General features: G+C 41.1%; 1 protein-coding gene across 2 annotated transcripts in view; it reads left to right on the top strand.

The window, feature by feature from the left end:
* The window catches only part of ORC5 (origin recognition complex subunit 5), a gene marked incomplete at its 3' end in the record, with an annotated part of 85,748 nt that extends 69,617 nt beyond the window's left edge, over nucleotides 1–16,131 (top strand). Inside the window, exons 13-14 of one of the 2 annotated variants that reach the window (XM_081997184.1) lie at nucleotides 12,339–12,451; nucleotides 16,086–16,131. In XM_081997184.1, coding sequence (XP_081853310.1) covers nucleotides 12,339–12,451; nucleotides 16,086–16,131 — 159 coding nt within the window. Of the gene's footprint in view, nucleotides 1–12,338; nucleotides 12,452–15,604; nucleotides 15,669–16,085 lie in introns of those variants that run through there. The other variant, XM_081997183.1, reaches the window with a different exon arrangement.
* Nucleotides 16,132–17,836: the final 1,705 nt, after the last annotated feature.

Below are 17,836 nucleotides of genomic sequence, written 5' to 3'. Positions count from 1 at the left end.
GGAGTAATTTAGATGCATGCACCTCCAACAGATTGCAAGTACATTCAAGCCTTGTTTCTTGCAAGTTTTGGAGGATCAAAATACACTCCGCCACAATCAGTTCCAGGAGTCTTAAGAAATTTCTGAAAAGAATTACAAATCTATCCTCAGCTACAGAAAATAATTTGGTCTTCTCAGCCCAGCACGCTTTTCAGGGCATTACGAAGTACTTCACTTGGTCCTCAAAGTGAGGGAACTGACTTAGAAATACTGATTTATTCATGCATCATTCTGTAGAGTTTTTAATACTTTTTTTCCTAAATTGATGAGCAGAGTGAGGCAAAGATTGTTGTGAATTGCCTTTTATTTTCCTTTTTCTTCTTAGGTAAATTGGTTAATGCTAAAGAAATGTGCTAAGAGAAAAAAGGTACTTTTTCCTAATTTCTATATTGAATACAAATAATGAAGAGAAAGCAAATTCATTAATACTTTGAAAAATTCCTTTAATAATATTTCCCAAATGAATAAATCATTGAACTGCTTTTAAAAAGTGACGTTACTGTAACTGTGAGTGGGCAGGGTTAATCTGTGCAAGTACTTTTGAGATATTGAGAAGTTTTCCAGAAGATGGTAGGGGAAGCAGCATTTTCATTATATTTCTTTTTTTTTTTTTTCTTTTTGGGGGGGGTATTGTTTGGTTGGTTTTGGTTTGGGGTTTTTTTGTTAAGACTGCAGAGTATGGAGAGAATATAGTAATTAATAGTAAGAGAGCCCTTGCAGAGACCCAAGAGAAAGGTAGAGGGGAAACACAAAGTGGTAGGATGTAGAAGATGCAGATGATATACTTTACCTTTGGTAAATGCTTTATAACAGCCACATTAAGTCAGACCAAGAGTGGGTTTACCTGCTGTTTTACTTATAGGACAGTAAAACTTCTAATTAATATCAGACATGCAGGAAAAAAAGAAATTAGACCGGCAAGCAGAGGATGAGTTTAGTCTGGGATACGTTACAGCGTGTTACTACAAGTGACTCAGCTGCTTGCTACAGAGTTGATGTACTTTGCGTTTAGCAGCCGTTGGTTGTATTTCCTTCCATGAATGTGTCCAGCTGCTTTCTTAACTCCATAAAACCCTTTACCACCTCACTGAATTTTCAGTGGCAAAGTGTGTCACAGATTAACTACAAATTTGAGTGAAGAAATACCTCCTTCTGGGTTTCTTGATTGCTTTTTTAAATTGTCTTTTTATTTTCCTGGGATGTTTCCTGGATCTTGTTTCAGTGTCCCTGTTTTAAAAAAACTATGGGGTTTTATTTTTGCAAATAGTTGTTTGGGGAAGAGAAGATGAGAGGAGTAGAGATAATGAGGAAGTACAGAGGAGAGATGAAAGGATGCTGCGCTGATGAGTCAAGATTTGCAGCTAGTCAGTCATTGAACAAAAAACTCTAGAAGACAGACTGCTAATTGAAGAGAGCCAGTTCTAAAATATGAATAGAAATTCTAGGGCAAGGTAAGGAAATGTCTCCTTGAAGGAAGAAAATACATTTGCTTCACCTGAGATTGAAGAGAAAAGCCACAAGGAAGCCAAATGCAGGAGAACGTGCTAGAAATAAGGCAGTTTCTAGTATGCAGAAAGATGTTCTGTGGTCTGAAAGACAGGAGGGGGTGGGGTGGTGCAGAAAGGGAGGAGGGGAAAAGGAAAAAAGCAAAAGATGCACATTTATCCCTCGAACAATTCTGTGACATTGGCAACAAATATTGTCAATCAAATATGATTTAGTGTAAATGGGACACAAAAAATAAGACTGAGTGGAATAAGAGAGAAATGGTGAACGCTGATTATACAGTGGGGATAATACTGTACGAGAATGACTCTTATGAACTCTATGGTAGAAACCGAAAGAATTTTGTAGTGTAAAATTCAAGGTTGTATGCCTTGGGCTTAGTAAACTTTTCTGCTATGAAGATATGCAAGAAATATCTTGAAGGTGATGAGTATGATACAAACTGAGTGGGTTTAACAGCGTGAAATTCCAGGTCATATACTTGAGGGTAAATAAACATTTATTCTAAAACCAGAAGGAATGTCTTTTACAAACTGAAGGAAGAGGAGGAGGTTTTGGCTGTCTTAATAAACGACTGAGCCACCAATATGATGAAACCTTGAAAAAGCTAAAAGGGTCACTTGTTTAAATCTGTAAATCACACAAATTCGCCTTGAGTGAAGTCAGAGGAGACAGTGAAGACAGAGATGCAGAGTAACAAATGCAAAAAGATTTCATTAAAATATAAGAGTGTATTCAAATAAATAGCTCTTGAATAGAATCACTTAGTAAACTGAAGCAAGTTTTCCTATCTGTGTATCAATAAAATTCTGGAAAAGTCTTCTATGGGAGTCATTGTGTGGGAGGGAAAATACTTCTTGTTTTTATGATAAAATTTTGTACAGTCACGAAAAAGATGGTATGACATGATGGCTTCAGTGACACGGACTGATCTCAGTCCAGTGAATTCTTTATTGTACTCAAGGCTGAAAGTAGGGACGTTGCATGATAATTCTTAGGGGGAAATGTGATGCAAATCTCCTTCCCTGCCAGGCTGTCGAGTGCTTCCTAATAACAGCTAAACATCCCAAACATCATGCTAGAACAAACATCTTTAAATCCTTAAATGGGCATAAAAATAAAAGAAAGGTTTTTAGCCTAAGCAACATCAGTTTTTACAGATTAAGTGATAGGAGGAGTAGTCAGTTGATTTCCTTCCCCACACACCGCCTCCCCCCCACCTTGTAGTAATTAAACATTTAGTGAATATAACGCTGTCACATCTGGAATTTGTCAACACATTTAAGTTTTGAAAGTTTGTTCAAATTAGTAATTAGTGTTAAATTCTGTTTGGCCCAATCTGATGAAGTCTTCTGTTAAAGTGTTGTCAACCCCTTGATGAGATATGCAGAAATTACTTAAATATTGGGAAGTGTGGTCTATACTACTACAGATGAAGAAATAACCTGCAAGCTCCTGGAGAGTCAACACAAAATAGTGAAGTAATATTTATGCAAGAGAAATGCAGAAAATAATTAACACAGGACAAAGACAGACACCTAACACAAGCATTCATAGAAGAAAAAGGCTTGCAAGCAGACTGGGTGGCTATGTTTGCTGTGCACTGTAGCATAGAATCACAGAATCGCTAAGGTTGGAAAGGACCTTCAAGATCATCAAGTCCAACCATTAATCCAGCACCACCGTGTCCCCTAAACCATGTCCTGAAGCGCCACATCCACACGTTTTTTAAACACTTCCAGAGATGGCAACTCCACCACCTCCCTGGGCAGCCTGTTCCAATGCTTGACCACTCTCTCGGTGAAGAAAGTTTTCCTAATATCCGATCTAAACCTCACCTGGTACAACTTGAGGCCATTTCCTCTCGTCCTATCACTAGTTAGTTGGGAGAAGAGACCAGCGCCCTCGTCGCCACAACCCCCTTTCAGGTAGTTGTAGAGAGCGATGAGGTCTCCTCTCAGCCTCCTCTTTTCCAGACTAAACAACCCCAGTTCCCTCAGCCGCTCCCCATAAGACTTGTGCTCCAGACCCCTCACTAGCTTTGTTGCCCTTCTTCGGACACGCTGAAGCACCTCAACATCCTTCTTGTAGTGAGGGGCCCAAACCTGAACACAGGATTCAAGGTGCGGCCTCACCAGTGCCGAGTACAGGGGCACAATCACTTCCCTACTCCTGCTGGCCACACTATTCCTGATACAGGCCAGGACGCTGTTGGCCTTCTTGGCCACCTGGGCACACTGCCAGCTCATATTCAGCTGGTTGTCAACCAGCACCCCCAGGTCCCTTTCTGCCAGGCAGCTCTCCAGCCACTCCTCCCCAAGCCTGTAGCATTGCATGGGGTTGTTGTGGTCGAAGTGCAGGACCCAGCACTTGGCCTTATTAAACCTCATACAGTTGGCCTCTGACCATCAATCCAGCCTGTCCAGATCCCTCTGCAGAGCCCTCCTACCCTCCAGCAGATCAACACTCCCACCCAACTTGGTGTCATCTGCAAACTTACTGAGGGAGCACTCGATCCCCTCATCCATATCATCAATAAAGATATTGAACAAGACCGGCCCCAGAACCGAGCCCTGGGGAACACCGCTTGTGACTGGCTGCCAGCCAGATTTAACGCCATTCACCACAACTCTCTGGGCTCGGCCATCCAGCCAGTTCCTCACCCAGCGAAGAGTAAACCTAAGCCACGAGCCGCCAGTTTCTCCAGGAGAATGCTGTGGGAGACGCTGTCAAAGGCTTTACTAAAGTCCAGGTAGACAATGTCCACAGCCTTTCCCTCATCCACTAGGTGGGTCACCTGGTCCTAGAAGGAGATCAGGTTGGTCAAGCAGGACCTGCCTTTCATGAACCCATGCTGGCTGGGTCTGATCCATTGGTTGTCCTGCACATGCCCTGTGAGCACTCTCAAGGCGAACTGCTCCATGATCTTCCCCAGTATGGAGATCAGGCTGACAGGCCTGTAGTTCCCAGGATCCTCCTTCGGGCCTTTCTTGTAGATTGGTGTCACATTGGCAAGCCTCCAGTCTTCTGGGACCTCCCCTGTTAACCAGGACTGCTGATAAATGATGGAGAGTGGCTTGGCAAGCTCCTCCGCCACCTCTCTCAGTACTCTCGGGTGGATCCCATCAGGCCCCATAGACTTGTGGGTATCCAGGTGGTTTAACAGGTCCTTAACTGCTTCCTCCTGGATTATGAGGAGTATATTGTGCTCTCCATCCCCATCTTCCAGCTCGGGGCTGAATACCCTGCGGATACCTGGACTGGCTATTAAGGACTGAGGCAAAGGCGGCATTAAGTACCTCAGCCTTGTCCTCGTCCTTGGTGACAATGTTCCCGGCCATATCCAGTAAGGGATGGAGATTCTCCTTGCCTCTCTTTTTGTTGTTAAAATATTTGTAGAAGCTTTTTTTATTATCCTTTACGACTGTGGCCAGACTGAGCTCTAGCTGGGCTTTTGCCTTTCTAATTTTGTCCCTGCTTGACCTAACGAGATCCTTGTACTCTTCGTGAGTTGCCTTCCCCTTCTTCCAGAGGTGATAAACTCTCCTCTTTTCCCTGAGTCCCAGCAAAATCTCCCTGTTCAGCCAGGCCGGTCGCCTTCCCTGCCAGCTCTTCTTACGGCACATGGGGACTGTCTGGTCCTGTGCCTTTAAGATTTCCTTCTTGAAGACTGTCCAGCCTTCCCGGACCCCTTTGTCCTTCAGGACTGTCTCCCAAGGGACTCTCTCCACCAGTGACCTGAACAGGCTGAAGTCTGCCCTCCGGAAGTCCAGGGTAGCAGTTTTGCTGACCCCTCTCCGTACTTCGCTCACAACTGAGAATTCTATCATGTCGTGGTCACGAAGCCCAAGATGGCCTCCGACCACCACATGTCTCACCAGTCCTTCTCTGTTTGTAAACAGCAGGTCAAGCAAGGCACCTCCCGTGGTGGGCTCACTCACCAGCTGTGTCAGGAAGTTATCCTCCACACACTCCAGGAACCTCCCAGATTGTTTCCTTTCTGCCGTGTTATACTTCCAGCAGGTGTGTTATAGATTGAAGTCCCCCACAAGAACAAGGGCCAGCGAATGCGAGACTTCTGCCAGTCGCTTATAGAATGTCTCATCCGTCTCTTTGTCCTGGTTGGGTGGTCTGTAACAGACTCCCAGCAGGATATCTGCCTCATTGGCCTTCCCCCTCATCCTTACCCATAAGCACTTGACTTGGTCTTTACAATCATTGATTTCTATACAATCAAAACACTTCCTAACATACAGAGCCACCCCACCACCTCTCCTTCCCTGCCTATCCCTTCGGAAGAGCTTACAGCCATCCATTGCAGCACTCCAGTCATGAGAAGCATCCCACCATGTTTCTGTGATGGCAACTACATCATAGCTGTCCCACTGCACAATAGCTTCCAGCTCCTTCTGTTTGGTGCCCATGCTGCGTGCATTGGTGTAGATGCACTTGAGATGGGCTATCGATTTCAACTCTGGCACGCCACCCCTAGGCTCATCTCTAGTGAGCCTGGTTTTATCCCCTTCCCCCTTCAAATCTAGTTTAAAGCCCTCTCGATGAGGCCTGCCAACTCATAAGCAAGAATCCTTTTGCCCCTTGGAGTCAGTTGCACTCCATCTGCTGCGAGGAGGCCCGGTGCCGTGTAAACCGCCCCGTGGTCAAAAAACCCAAAATTCTGACGACGGCACCAGCTCTTGTGCTGCATCCTACAGGATGGGGAGGAGTGGCTGGAGACCCGCCTGGTGGAAAAGGACCTGGGGGTGCTGGTTGACAGCCGGCTGAACATGAGCCAGCAGTGTGTCCAGGTGGCCAGAAAGGCCAACAGTGTCCTGGCCTGTATCAGAAATAGTGTGGCCAGCAGGAGTAGGGAAGTGATCGTGCCCCTGTACTCGGCCCTGGTGAGGCCGCACCTCAAATCCTGTGCTCAGTTTTGGGCCCCTCACTACAAGAAGTACACTGAGGTGCTGGAGCGTGTCCAGAGAAGGGCAACGAAGCTGTTGAAGGGTCTGGAGCACATGTCTTATGAGGAACAGCTGAGGGAACAGGGTTGTTCAGTCTGGAGAAGAGGAGGCTGAGGGGAGACCTTATCGCTCTCTACAACTACCTGAAAGGGGGTTGTGGTGAGGTGGGTGTTGGTCTCTTCTCCCAAGTAACTAGTGATAGGACAAGAGGAAATGGCCTCAAGTTGTGCCAGGGGAGGCTTAGATTGGATATTAGGAAAAATTTCTTCACAGAGTGGTCAAACATTGGAACAGGCTGCCCAGGGAGATGGTGGAGTCACCGTCTCTGGAAATATTCAAAAAACGCGTGGATGTGGCACTTCGGGACATGGTTTAGTGGGCACGGTGGTGTTGGGTTAACGGTTGGACTTGATGGTCTTGAAGGTCCTTTCCAGCCTTTTTGATTCTGTGATAATATATGGCCGCCTATGTGCATGTTACCAAAGCAAAGGGTGTAGAATGCTTCGGTGTCAAAAACATTTTGACATTAAGATGGTTTAAAAGAGTTTGGTTAATTTAAGCTGAGCAAAAGATAAAATATATAGCTAAAGCATATAGTTGTACTTAATTGAACTTTTGAGGACCATAAGCAATTTGCAGGGGTGTAGAATAAGGCAAGAATGGTATGATACAGTTAGCAATATCGGAGTGCTACTAGCAGGTGGCCAATTTGACCAAATACTGAAAGGAAGAAGTTTCAGAAGGGGAGGTGCTGAAATTATTTCCCACCATAAGCATTTAAGATCTGATAAAATGGTTGATCATATCACCAATTGCAGTCTCTTCTGTTGTATTTTTTCCATGCATTAAAAGCCTTGCACAAAACATAATTCAGAATCAAAACCTGTTTCTTAAAATCTAAGCATTCAGAAAAGTGTTGATTTTTTTAAATAATTCTCATAAAAACAGTTTTGGTCAATTGCTGGCTTAAATATATATAATTGTAATCTTTTCTTGTTACCTTTCTGTTGTGAGCTTTTCTAACAAGGCTGACATACTGAGCGTACTCTAGCTATAATTTTGATTGAAATCGTTTCGAGCAGGTTTTTTTTACGCTCACATAATTTGTACTAGGGTCATTGAATTTAACTCCAGGAGACTATTTTGGCAGTCATTTTGACAGAAATGTGTTTTCTAAATGACATCTGGTTTTCAAACTGTCTTGTTGCATAGCAGTGTTTTTAGCATGTGCATGAACATAACTCCTGGCAGTGGTGGGTTTCAAACAAGTGCAGTGAGCTGCGTGTTTGCTTTGAGAACCGTGTGATGATGGTGCTGCAAAGCACTAGGGTGAGTAGAAGTTTTAATATGACTGTGAGAGAATACATTCCTATTGTCTGATGGTACTGAAATAATGAAAGTTCTTAATTTCTTGATAGGTTTAAGGTTCAGAATCGTAAAACAGATTAAAGCTGTGGTTGAAAGTAAGCCAGACTGAAGAGTTACAACTAACATTGCAACTTGGGCAAGATAATTGAGGATTGTAGACTGTGGAGATGAAAAATCAGATCATCTAGTATGTCCCTGCCAGTTTGAGATTGTTTCTGCTAATGTCTTTTGTTAGTATATTGTCTAGTCCAGTTAAAAATGTACCACTTGGTGAGGTTTCAATCGCATCTCTGAGGAAACAGCTTCCCCACCCAATAGTCAGCATCATTTTCACTCTTCAGTTTTATCCTATGGATTTGAGATGTGGCACACATGTTGTCCAGACTCTTTCCTGTGATAATCAATCACTGCTTACCCAAACAAACCATGTGTTTCGCTGTATCTTGGGTCCTAACTCTGCTCATGTTTTGCACCTCCGCATATGTTTTCTGGCTTCTCATGGTGTCCTTGGGAAGAGCCTGGCCTTTCTCAGCAGACAGCCCTCACTTCTGGAATCCTCGCTTCCACGCAGCCGTGTGCTGACAAAGCCGGTCTTTGTGTCTGCTCGGGGAATGATGCAAGGCCCATCTGTTAGTCTAGGCTGGCAGGAAAAAAGCAGCCTTTAAGGAAGGCTTGTGGGTTGCTTTGTTTTTTCCAGAGGTTTCAATGTCCATATTTGACCAGTGAATCTCCAGAAGCAATCTGAGCAGTCATTTCCTACTGGCAGCAACTCTCAGCTGTGCTTTTATGGTTATTCTCACCTTGCATCCAAGCTCTCAGCAGCAGGTTTCTCGCACAAATATATCTCAAAAAAAGATGAGGCTTGGCTTATTTTTAAACATATCAGTGGCACCTGTTTCTTCGCATCTTTCAGATCAGTAACTTATCTTCATATTTTCTTGTTATTCCTGTAGGAAATTCCATTTACTTATTAGCTTTTGCTGGTATTAAATCATTACCAGATCTAAGTTTAATTTTATGAACAGCTTTAGAATATTTCTTCCAACTGTAATTTGTTTTGTTCAAAAGATTCTCAATAAATATTCTTTCGTATGTCACCCACACAGTTTTTCTGGCTTGTTTCTAGTCTGTTCTTGCCAGATGTTTTTTCCCAAGCTTTTGTGATAATGAAATGGAGCCACTGTACCCATGGTATTTAAAAAAAAAAAAGCTTTGAAAAGGTTTTTTTTTTTGCTAAGAAGTACAATTAGTTTGACATTGCATTTATATTTTTCCTAACTGTGTTTCAAACTTTTGACATATCTTCATTTAAGAACAGATTGCCTGCAAAGTTTTACAACACCTGAACTCTTGAAGTAATAACATTTTTTCAGTGCTTAAGGTATAGGTGGCACTTAGACCTTAAGAGTTAACAGAACATGAAAATTGGTAACTTTTAAATTTTGCTACAAGTATACTGTCTTAAACCCACTTCATTCCACTGCATCCTGCTTTACTGGGTGAGTGCCCAAAGTAGGCACAGAGAGAGACTGTTATATGGATGCAATTTAATGCAAAATAGCTCAGCTCCAAAAGCAGGTTTTGTATAGCTTTTTCTTCCTTCCTCTGTTTCCCCCACCCCAGCTAGCTGTTAGATGTTCACCGAAGAGGTCCTCAAACCTCTTGTGGCAGGAGGGAATCAAACCTTCTGTGTCCTAGAAGACTTCTTAATGATTTGGTGAAGAATGGTGAATCTTCTTTTTATGAATGGAGTCTAGAAAGTGTGGTTCAGGGCAAAAAATTTGAGCAACTTAATTCCACATCTACCAAAACTAAATCTTCTCTTCTGACAAAGCAATTTATTGCAAAAAATACATGTGTTGCCCAGTTTAGTGGCTGACTCATCAGCGGGAGAATCACACTATATTGTATAAAGCAGGAAAAAATGAAGTCATTGCTTTGAGGTGACACAACTCTTGCTGTTTTCGATTCTCCCTTAACCCCTTGGAAAAACTGTGCAGACAGAGCTCCAGGCTGCTGCCCCCTCAACATGCAGGCTTTTGGATTTGTCCTCCAGAGATCTCTACCTTTCACCATTTATAGACTAGGCATCTGTAACTAGGTTTTGAATTCTGCTCCAAAGACCCATAAGTTAGATATTTTAGCTTCTAACTTTTGGCAGTTTGTAGGGGAGCTGGTCCCTATTTATTCCCCTTAGTTGTATTCTTTCTTTGTCTCTACCAAGCCTCTTTGGAGATAAAACTGTTTCTTACCCGCATGCAGCTCTACTTCTGTCTTTTTAAGCAATCTCAGGATTAGCACTCACTGTTTCAACACTCATTCCCTGTGATGACATTTTTATTAAGCTAAATAAATAGAAGATTTGTTAAAGAAATGAGTAAAGGCTTACAGTTTGCTAAGTAAGTTTGTGTTACTCTCACAACCAATAGCTTAATTTGTCTTGCAATATTGTATAGAGTCTTTAGCGTTAATGTCTTGAGTCAAAAACATTAATGAAACTTAGTATCAAGTCTGGTGCTATTTCAGATTTATTGAGTGAGCCTTTAGTAAGAAATTGTACATTGCTGACCTTGTGTTACATAGCATTTGGTGATAGTTGGAAAAGAAAATGGTTGAAATTTGTTGTTAAAGTATTGCTGGAGCATTTGCAGTGCAGCAGCAAGGTCACTTTTACATCCCACATACAACTGAGACGGGTCCAGTTTCAAACTACCCAGGCTTTTGCTTTTTGGAGCTTTTAGGAGCCTCCTGCCATTCCTTCGTTGGTGATTTCTGAATGTGAGGCCAGCTGCAAGTATGTATTGCAGAAGTGATTTGCCAGTAATGGTGTACTGGGGTGTAAAATAGCAATTGTTACAGCAGATTACTCCATAACGCTTCTTCGCTGACTGAATAAGGACTTTGTTGAATGAAGAATGTAGAAAAACGTGTTCTCAAACTCATGAGTATTTTAAGAAAATAAACACCTAACAAGTTTGAGGTTGATCCCAATTCAGTGATATGCTCAGAGTGATTCATGGACTGGATTTTGAGCCATTGACCGTATACTGAGTTCAGTTTTCTTAAATGCTGTCAATGCTAACAATTTGTAAATCATGTGCTATTCTTTAATGTAATGTATAGACCTGAATTAAGTAAATGGAATTTGTCTTTGTGAATATGGGTAGGCCAGTTTTCCTTAACCGAACTCCAAAGACTTTGCAGAATGATGGCATCCAAACTATTGTTGTCTAATGCCATATAAAAGAAAGTTAAGCACAGGCTGTTACAAAAATTGCCTCATTCTTGGTGACCGTAATTTTTTCTATTCTTTACAGGTAGGTGTAATTTTTTTATGTTATGTCCACTTAAGGGAAAATTTTAATAATTATTCCTACCTCTTACAAGAACTGTCACAAATTTGAAGACCAAGTTCACTGACTTAGGATTTTTTTTTTTTATTGATAGTGGTAGGAACTTGCTGCTGCTTTTTATAGCAGTGTGCTTCCTTGAACGTTTGAACTGACACTCTCTTCCCTGATATATTTATTCTTCATAAATTCCTTACTATGCTGTTATCATTACACAGAGGTAGGTCATGGTTAAAAGTAGAAGTTCTTTGTAGAATGTAACCTTGTTGCCTTGAATTGTCAATGGCATCTATAGCAAAGGCCAGGGAAAATTTTTCTTCTTTTCTGCTTTTACCTCCTCCTTTTGCCTGGGAGCTGGAGAAGGTAGGGAGAATCACCCCAGCATTTTCCCCTGACTGAAGTAGAACAGACTGGTTTCTCGGAATGGTGACTTCCCATGACTGCACTTTAGTGATGCTGCAGTTGTCACTTGGAGGAACGAAGATAGTGAAAAATATGCTGGTACATTGCTATTTTGGTAAAATAATCAATGGCTCTGTCAAGACACTGTATGTGTGTTTGTAGGCAAATTTCACTGCTTTCAGGCCCTGCTTTTTTTAAGCACGCAATCTTCCAGCCTTTCCTTCCCAACCTTCAACTTCTTTTTTTATCTGGAATAGTGTGATACATCCATCTGTTCAAAATGTGGTATGAGCTGGCACAGGAATGTCCAATGAGTGTGAAAGTTCAAGAGGAGGTCTTCAGGTATAAAGGAAAGAGAATCGAAATCTCTCCTGGTGGTCAGGCAGAGATTTGGAAAATCTTCAGCTCATGCCTGTTATTCGTGTTCCCTGCATCACTGCCCTCTCTCTAATCAGAACTCCAGGGTAACTCTTGATACGAAGGATGAAGGGTTTAGCCTGTGACTCTCACTGCCTGTGCTGAAAATGTAGTGATGAAAAGGTATATATGTTCCTGGGCTTGCTAGCTGCAGAACTGTGTGAAAACCAGTGAGCATGAATGACTCCCGAGAGAAATATGAGAATGATGCCAAATGGAAAATAAAAATAAAAATTGGCCACTGCTGTTCACGTTAGCAAAAATTACTAATATTACTAATGTCTCTTGTTTGTAGATCACCTCTCTTGTGACTCTCCAGCTGTTATCCGTGGTTGGCCATAATGACCAGCTTGATGGACCACGATATAAATGTACTGTATCTCTGGACTTCATCAGAGCCATTGCCCGGTGAGCCTAATAGTGGTCATTTACTGTTGTATGTGCTGACTTGCAAGAGACTTCAAACACAGTATTTGCTCCGTCTATAGCTCTCCGCAGGCCAGAATGTAAGTCTGTGAATGTTTTCTAAGAATGAGTGAATGAGTCTTATTTATCAGAAGTGTTGAACTTCAGGTATGTATGGTCCAATCCTGTTTTGAAAACAGTGTTTATGTTACAGTGGCAGTTTGTGTTACAGTAACATACTGTCTGTGTGCTTAATAAAGGTCAGGGACTTCATATGAAAATACTGCTCTAAAATGTCAGTCCATTTCATTACCAAAAGGCACATTATGGTATTTGAATCTGAAATGATATTTAGTTCTTAACAGTATTTGTTGTACATACAATATAAAAACTACATAGATTATAAGAATTCTCCCACAGAGTCTATCTTGTGTGATCTGTAGTTGGTACAAATTAATTCAGTAAATGAAAGTAGATACCTCAGCGTCTCTGTTCATTCAGAGTCTTCAGTTTTGGAGTCTGAGAACAATTTCAGGTCCATCAGGAGATTTGATGATAAATTACAGGCCAAAATGCATGCAATACATAGGCAACAGTCAAGCCTATGTCTCATTTTTATGAAATGCCAGCAGCAGTACCTCACACCTGTTGCTGCAGCCAGCTTATTAGCAGGTCTTGGATAAAGAGTCTATAGCCAGAACAGAGACCAGAAATGACATGTGGCGAAAAGGAGGAGAAATGGTCTCAAGGCCAACTCTTCTCTGTAATGAGGGACTTCAGAGGAACCTGTGGTGTAGACTGTATCCCATAACCTCAGTGCACATGTTGCTTTCCTGAGCTATTAAATGTCCAATAGCCTTGTCAGTAAACCCCACAAACACACTAATTTCAATTTGCAGTTGGATAGGCCATAGAATGGAAATTCATCTGGTTCTGGCCTGGCTGGACCACACTGCCAGGATCTTTACAGCTTCACTATGTCAATTCGCTATTCCCAGCAATAAAGTCACTTGTGAATGATGCCCTGAAAAAGCTCCGAGTGGTACCAAGTACAGGGGACCATCTGCTCAGCAACATTGATCGTTGTGTGTACAGACATCCCTAAGTTCTTGTCTCTGCTCTAACACCTACGGTGAATACAGACACCAGTTCACAAACTCTCTACTGACCATGAGGGTTCTTGAATTAAAATACTTGAAGTGACGACCCTCTCCTTGCAACTTCAACATCCTTGGAAGTTTTATTGACTCTGGTAAAGTAGCCAGAAGGTAGAGATGGCCAGAAAACAGGACCAAAACTTGTGCTACGTAGCTTATGCTTACCAAAGAAAGTAGTTGTCAGAGATGCTATCGCTTCAAACCTCAGTGCACGGTGTAGGGTTTTGGCTTGCTTTCCTTTAGGTCGGATGTGTGTATATATTTCTTGACTGACTTTTCCTACATGTTATGGGGAAAAAAACAATTCTTCCCCTCACCCCCCCCAAGTAGTTTGGATGTGTTTATATGCTGCCTAGATAGGGCCATTTAAATTACCTGACAGATTTTAAAGTTGGCCTGTTCTACTTTTCTGCTGTTCCCCCTTTTTTCTTTTCTTGCTTTGTTCCTTTGTTACACCTCTTTTATTAAGTATCTTTTCCAATCCACAGTCTTTGTTAAATCTTTAAGGAGGACAATCCATAAAGATAAAAGGTTTTATGAACCCATGAGAAATGGACTTCCCCCTTGTCTTGATGGGGCTAGCTAGAAGGCAAAGGCATGATCTTCTGTGCTTTAAGAAATTTCAGTTTCTAGCTGTGCTACATAGTCTTGCAGCTGCCTATGGTAAACACTCATGGGAGAGTTTATATTTATCGCAGAGAAGGAACTACTTTGCCATTTTAACCAAAATACACATCAAGTAAAGCAGCCCATCTCGTGATTCTTTTTCCTCTGTTACTCTAATAGTACTAAAATAAGTTTGTTACTCAACTAAAATCTTCAGGTACCTCAGCCTTCTTACCGTCTCAGCTGTGCTACTTAGCATATTTCCTAATGGAAGGCTGAAGTGCAAAGAGCAGGACAGAAAACAATGCTCTCTCTCTCCCCACCCCCATTCAAGCTGTTGAGATTGTAATTTCATTTTCCTGTATCTTTTTAAGTAAAAGTGAAATTTGCATTTAAAAACAAACAAACAAACAAAGCCACCTGTTTTTTAAAAAGAGTAGAAAACTTAGTGTCTCTTCCTGATGGCTTTTAGTGGGATAACTGCTGGCCATGCCCAGTCTCTCTTTAGTGTCACAGAACGTTGTGTCTGGCTCTATTCTGTTGCATATATTCAGGTTTTGCAGAGATTTTCCCATGCTTTTTACCATGTAGTATTTACACGTTTGGCTGAAGGTAGGTTTAGACGTTTCTTTGTTAGAAATTTTTCATTTCTGTTCTAGGAATTTCGGACCTAAGTTCATAAATTTTCTTGTAGCTGAAATAGGTATCTCTTAATGTTTGCTGGATGTAATGGATCTTTTCATACAGTCTCTGATGAACCCCGTTGTTATGACAGGACAATTGTGTTTCATTTAGTTGATAAGGTCAGCATTTGTTAGTGTGTGTGATTTTGTTTCTGTCAAAAGCCTTGTAACTAAAGCACTCCTCTTGAGTGACACAATGTCATGTGGGTCTAAACAGTGGCAGTTAATTTCTTTAATCCAGTGATAAAATTATTAAGTAGACTCAAACACATTATTTCTTATTATGTATCTTGGGGATTTCTAAACTTTTTGTCTGCCCAATATGAAGTTTTATAGAAACTTTTCGAAAAGTGGGTAACAGGATGATACGTGAACAGAGAACATTAAATGATTGTAGTCTAACAAATAAGACATTCAGTCAGTTAATCTCACTTAGCATTATGAGCATTTATTTTTACATCATTGAATACTTTAAAAAAAAACTTTTTAATTTTATACTTGTCATTATATGCAGTAATTTGTGTAATTTATTCAAACAGTAAACCCCGAAGTCTGAGTGTTAGATTGTATAGCAAAATGAGTTTAGAGACAAAAAAATAATTATATGTTTTATTCTACTGCTGTTTTATTCTTCCTGCCATTAAAGTACAAAAGTATACATTAAAATCTTCTATCCCATTGAGTGGCATTCTTGGATTTTTCAAATTTAGCTATGAACATGGGTCAACTAGTGTCAAGACTGAAAGAACGCAGACTGCAAATGAGTATAGATGAAGGACTTACGTAGTACATGCTAAAACAGGTGGTTTGGAAGATGAACAAAACATTCAGTAGCATAAAAGATTGCTGCTTTGCATCACCAACTAGAGTATTGTGTTTACCATATGAAGATATAATCTTATTAACTTTGATATGTTTTTACTGCTTAATGATCGAAATAAGAATCTTCCAGTTTTTACTAGAAGGCTGCTTTATTTCTTTTTTAGAATCTTACAAAGTTTAAAAAATCAGAAGATGGGTGTTGTAAATACCACTAGAAGTTAAAAATCTATTCATCCTTGATTGCATTTCTTTTGGGGTTATTGCTTGATTTTGCTTGTGCAGAATGTCCCGCGTGTGCTGTCTCCAAACAGGTTAAAGTCTTAGCACTGTTAAGATGATTGCTCTAATATACTGTGTTCTTGTTTATAGGACCGTGAACTTCGACATAATAAAGTACTTGTACGATTTCTTGTGAAAACAAGCTTCGCAGCCATATGGACACTGTGACAATGACTAAGGCAAGCTGTGTTCATCTCTCTACTTAGCTGGCCAGAAAGAAGAGTATTTTGGCTCTCTTGGATTTGTCCAAACAGGTGCTGGCCCAGCATGGATCCTGATGAAAATACTCTGATTGGTCTGGGTGGATCTGAGCAGAGGACTATTTACCAGGGACCCTGGAGTATTTGGAAGCAATGTGTTAATTATAAACAGCAGGGTTTGAGCACAATCTGTTCTACTCTTAATGATGTTATCTTAACACTGAAATTGCCCGAAACCCATTTACTTAGGACTGCATTTTGCTCTATGAACTCTCCCCAGTGCTTTGAACATGGCAGCAGCCCTTGTTTGTATGCCCAGTCTTTTCACTTCCTCTCCACAGGAATCTTTGCAATTGCCTGCCAAAGCAGCTTTTCCTGAGGCCACCATTTTAGGAGAGTGGAGCAGCAAAATATAATAAACATAAGAACATACTTAAAATCAAGCTGGTATAAATCCTTCTTTCTCTTCAGTCATATGTAGGCAGACTGTTACACTGTTACATGGAGATCACGATGATAGGAAACTCACAGTTAATCACCATACTGTCTTTTTTCAGACCATTCATAAATGTTGACTATGAATCTATTTTTACAAAGCTTTATTTTAAAAAATCACTGATTCTTAAAGTTCTATTCCGATGTCAAACTTGAAAGGTTTTATATTTGTTCTAACATTTTATAGTCCTTTTATGCTCATCCAGTTATATTAAGTGCTAATTATAATGCCTTGTGGAAGGAATGTACTTTAAGATACACACTGTGTAATGGCTTTTGTAACAGTGTCTGTCCTGTAGAGGAGGACAGCACAGCTGCCTTTCCTTCAGAAAGGGAGAAATTCAACAGGTGACAAAGTATTCCTGCAGCAGTTCCCCAAAAGAGGCAGAATAGTGAATAATCAGTGTGGTGTTATAACATAAAACTTTAGCTTTGGAAATACGTGATGGAATACACTACAATTACATTTGTTTCCAGTTTACAAGTAGAGGGTTCCCAACTGCTGCTACCTTTACAGGGTATTAAAATCCCCTGGTCCAGGTCGGGATTATTGTTTTCATGAATCTGAATATTTCTGTCACCTGCTTGAAAACCTCAGGTCCCACAGCCTGTTACTCAGGTGTTTTACTCCTGGATGCTGCTCTGTGACTGTTTGACAGTACAAGACTGTGCCATGTCCTGCGTTAACCATTATGGCTTTTTCCAAGGAAAAATCACCAGTCTTTCCCCACCTTGCTCTGGTATTGGAGATGGTCAGCTACCCTGAACATGTGTAGCTTTTTCTTATTTTGGGTTTTTTTTGCCCAATTGTGGGTGTGTAGCCAGGCTTCTGGATTCAGACCCAAATGAATGAGTGAGTTCCAGGTGAATCTAAGCGACAAAAGCATCTTTCTGGCCAAGCTGTCGCTTCCCCCTCAGGAGAGTGTGGAAGGGCAGCAATGAGTCATCTCCACGATCCCTTTTCCTTCCTACCACTGAGCTGAATCAAACCTGGCACCTGTCCATGAGGTGGCAACGTTTGTCACATTTATTGAAGTGCTTGCATGCAAATATGTGACCCATTTCAAAATGTTCACTACCTGCTTTTGTTTTTGCTAATAAAAATGTACGTAAGATGAACTTGGGGCTAACCTTGTGAATCTCCTG

The sequence above is a fragment of the Phaethon aethereus genome (genome assembly GCF_964289735.1).
Source record: "Phaethon aethereus genome assembly, chromosome: 1".
Classification (NCBI taxonomy): domain Eukaryota; kingdom Metazoa; phylum Chordata; class Aves; order Phaethontiformes; family Phaethontidae; genus Phaethon; species Phaethon aethereus.
The sequence above is the reverse complement of the archived record's forward strand: the minus strand, read 5'-3'. Positions and strand labels throughout refer to the sequence as shown.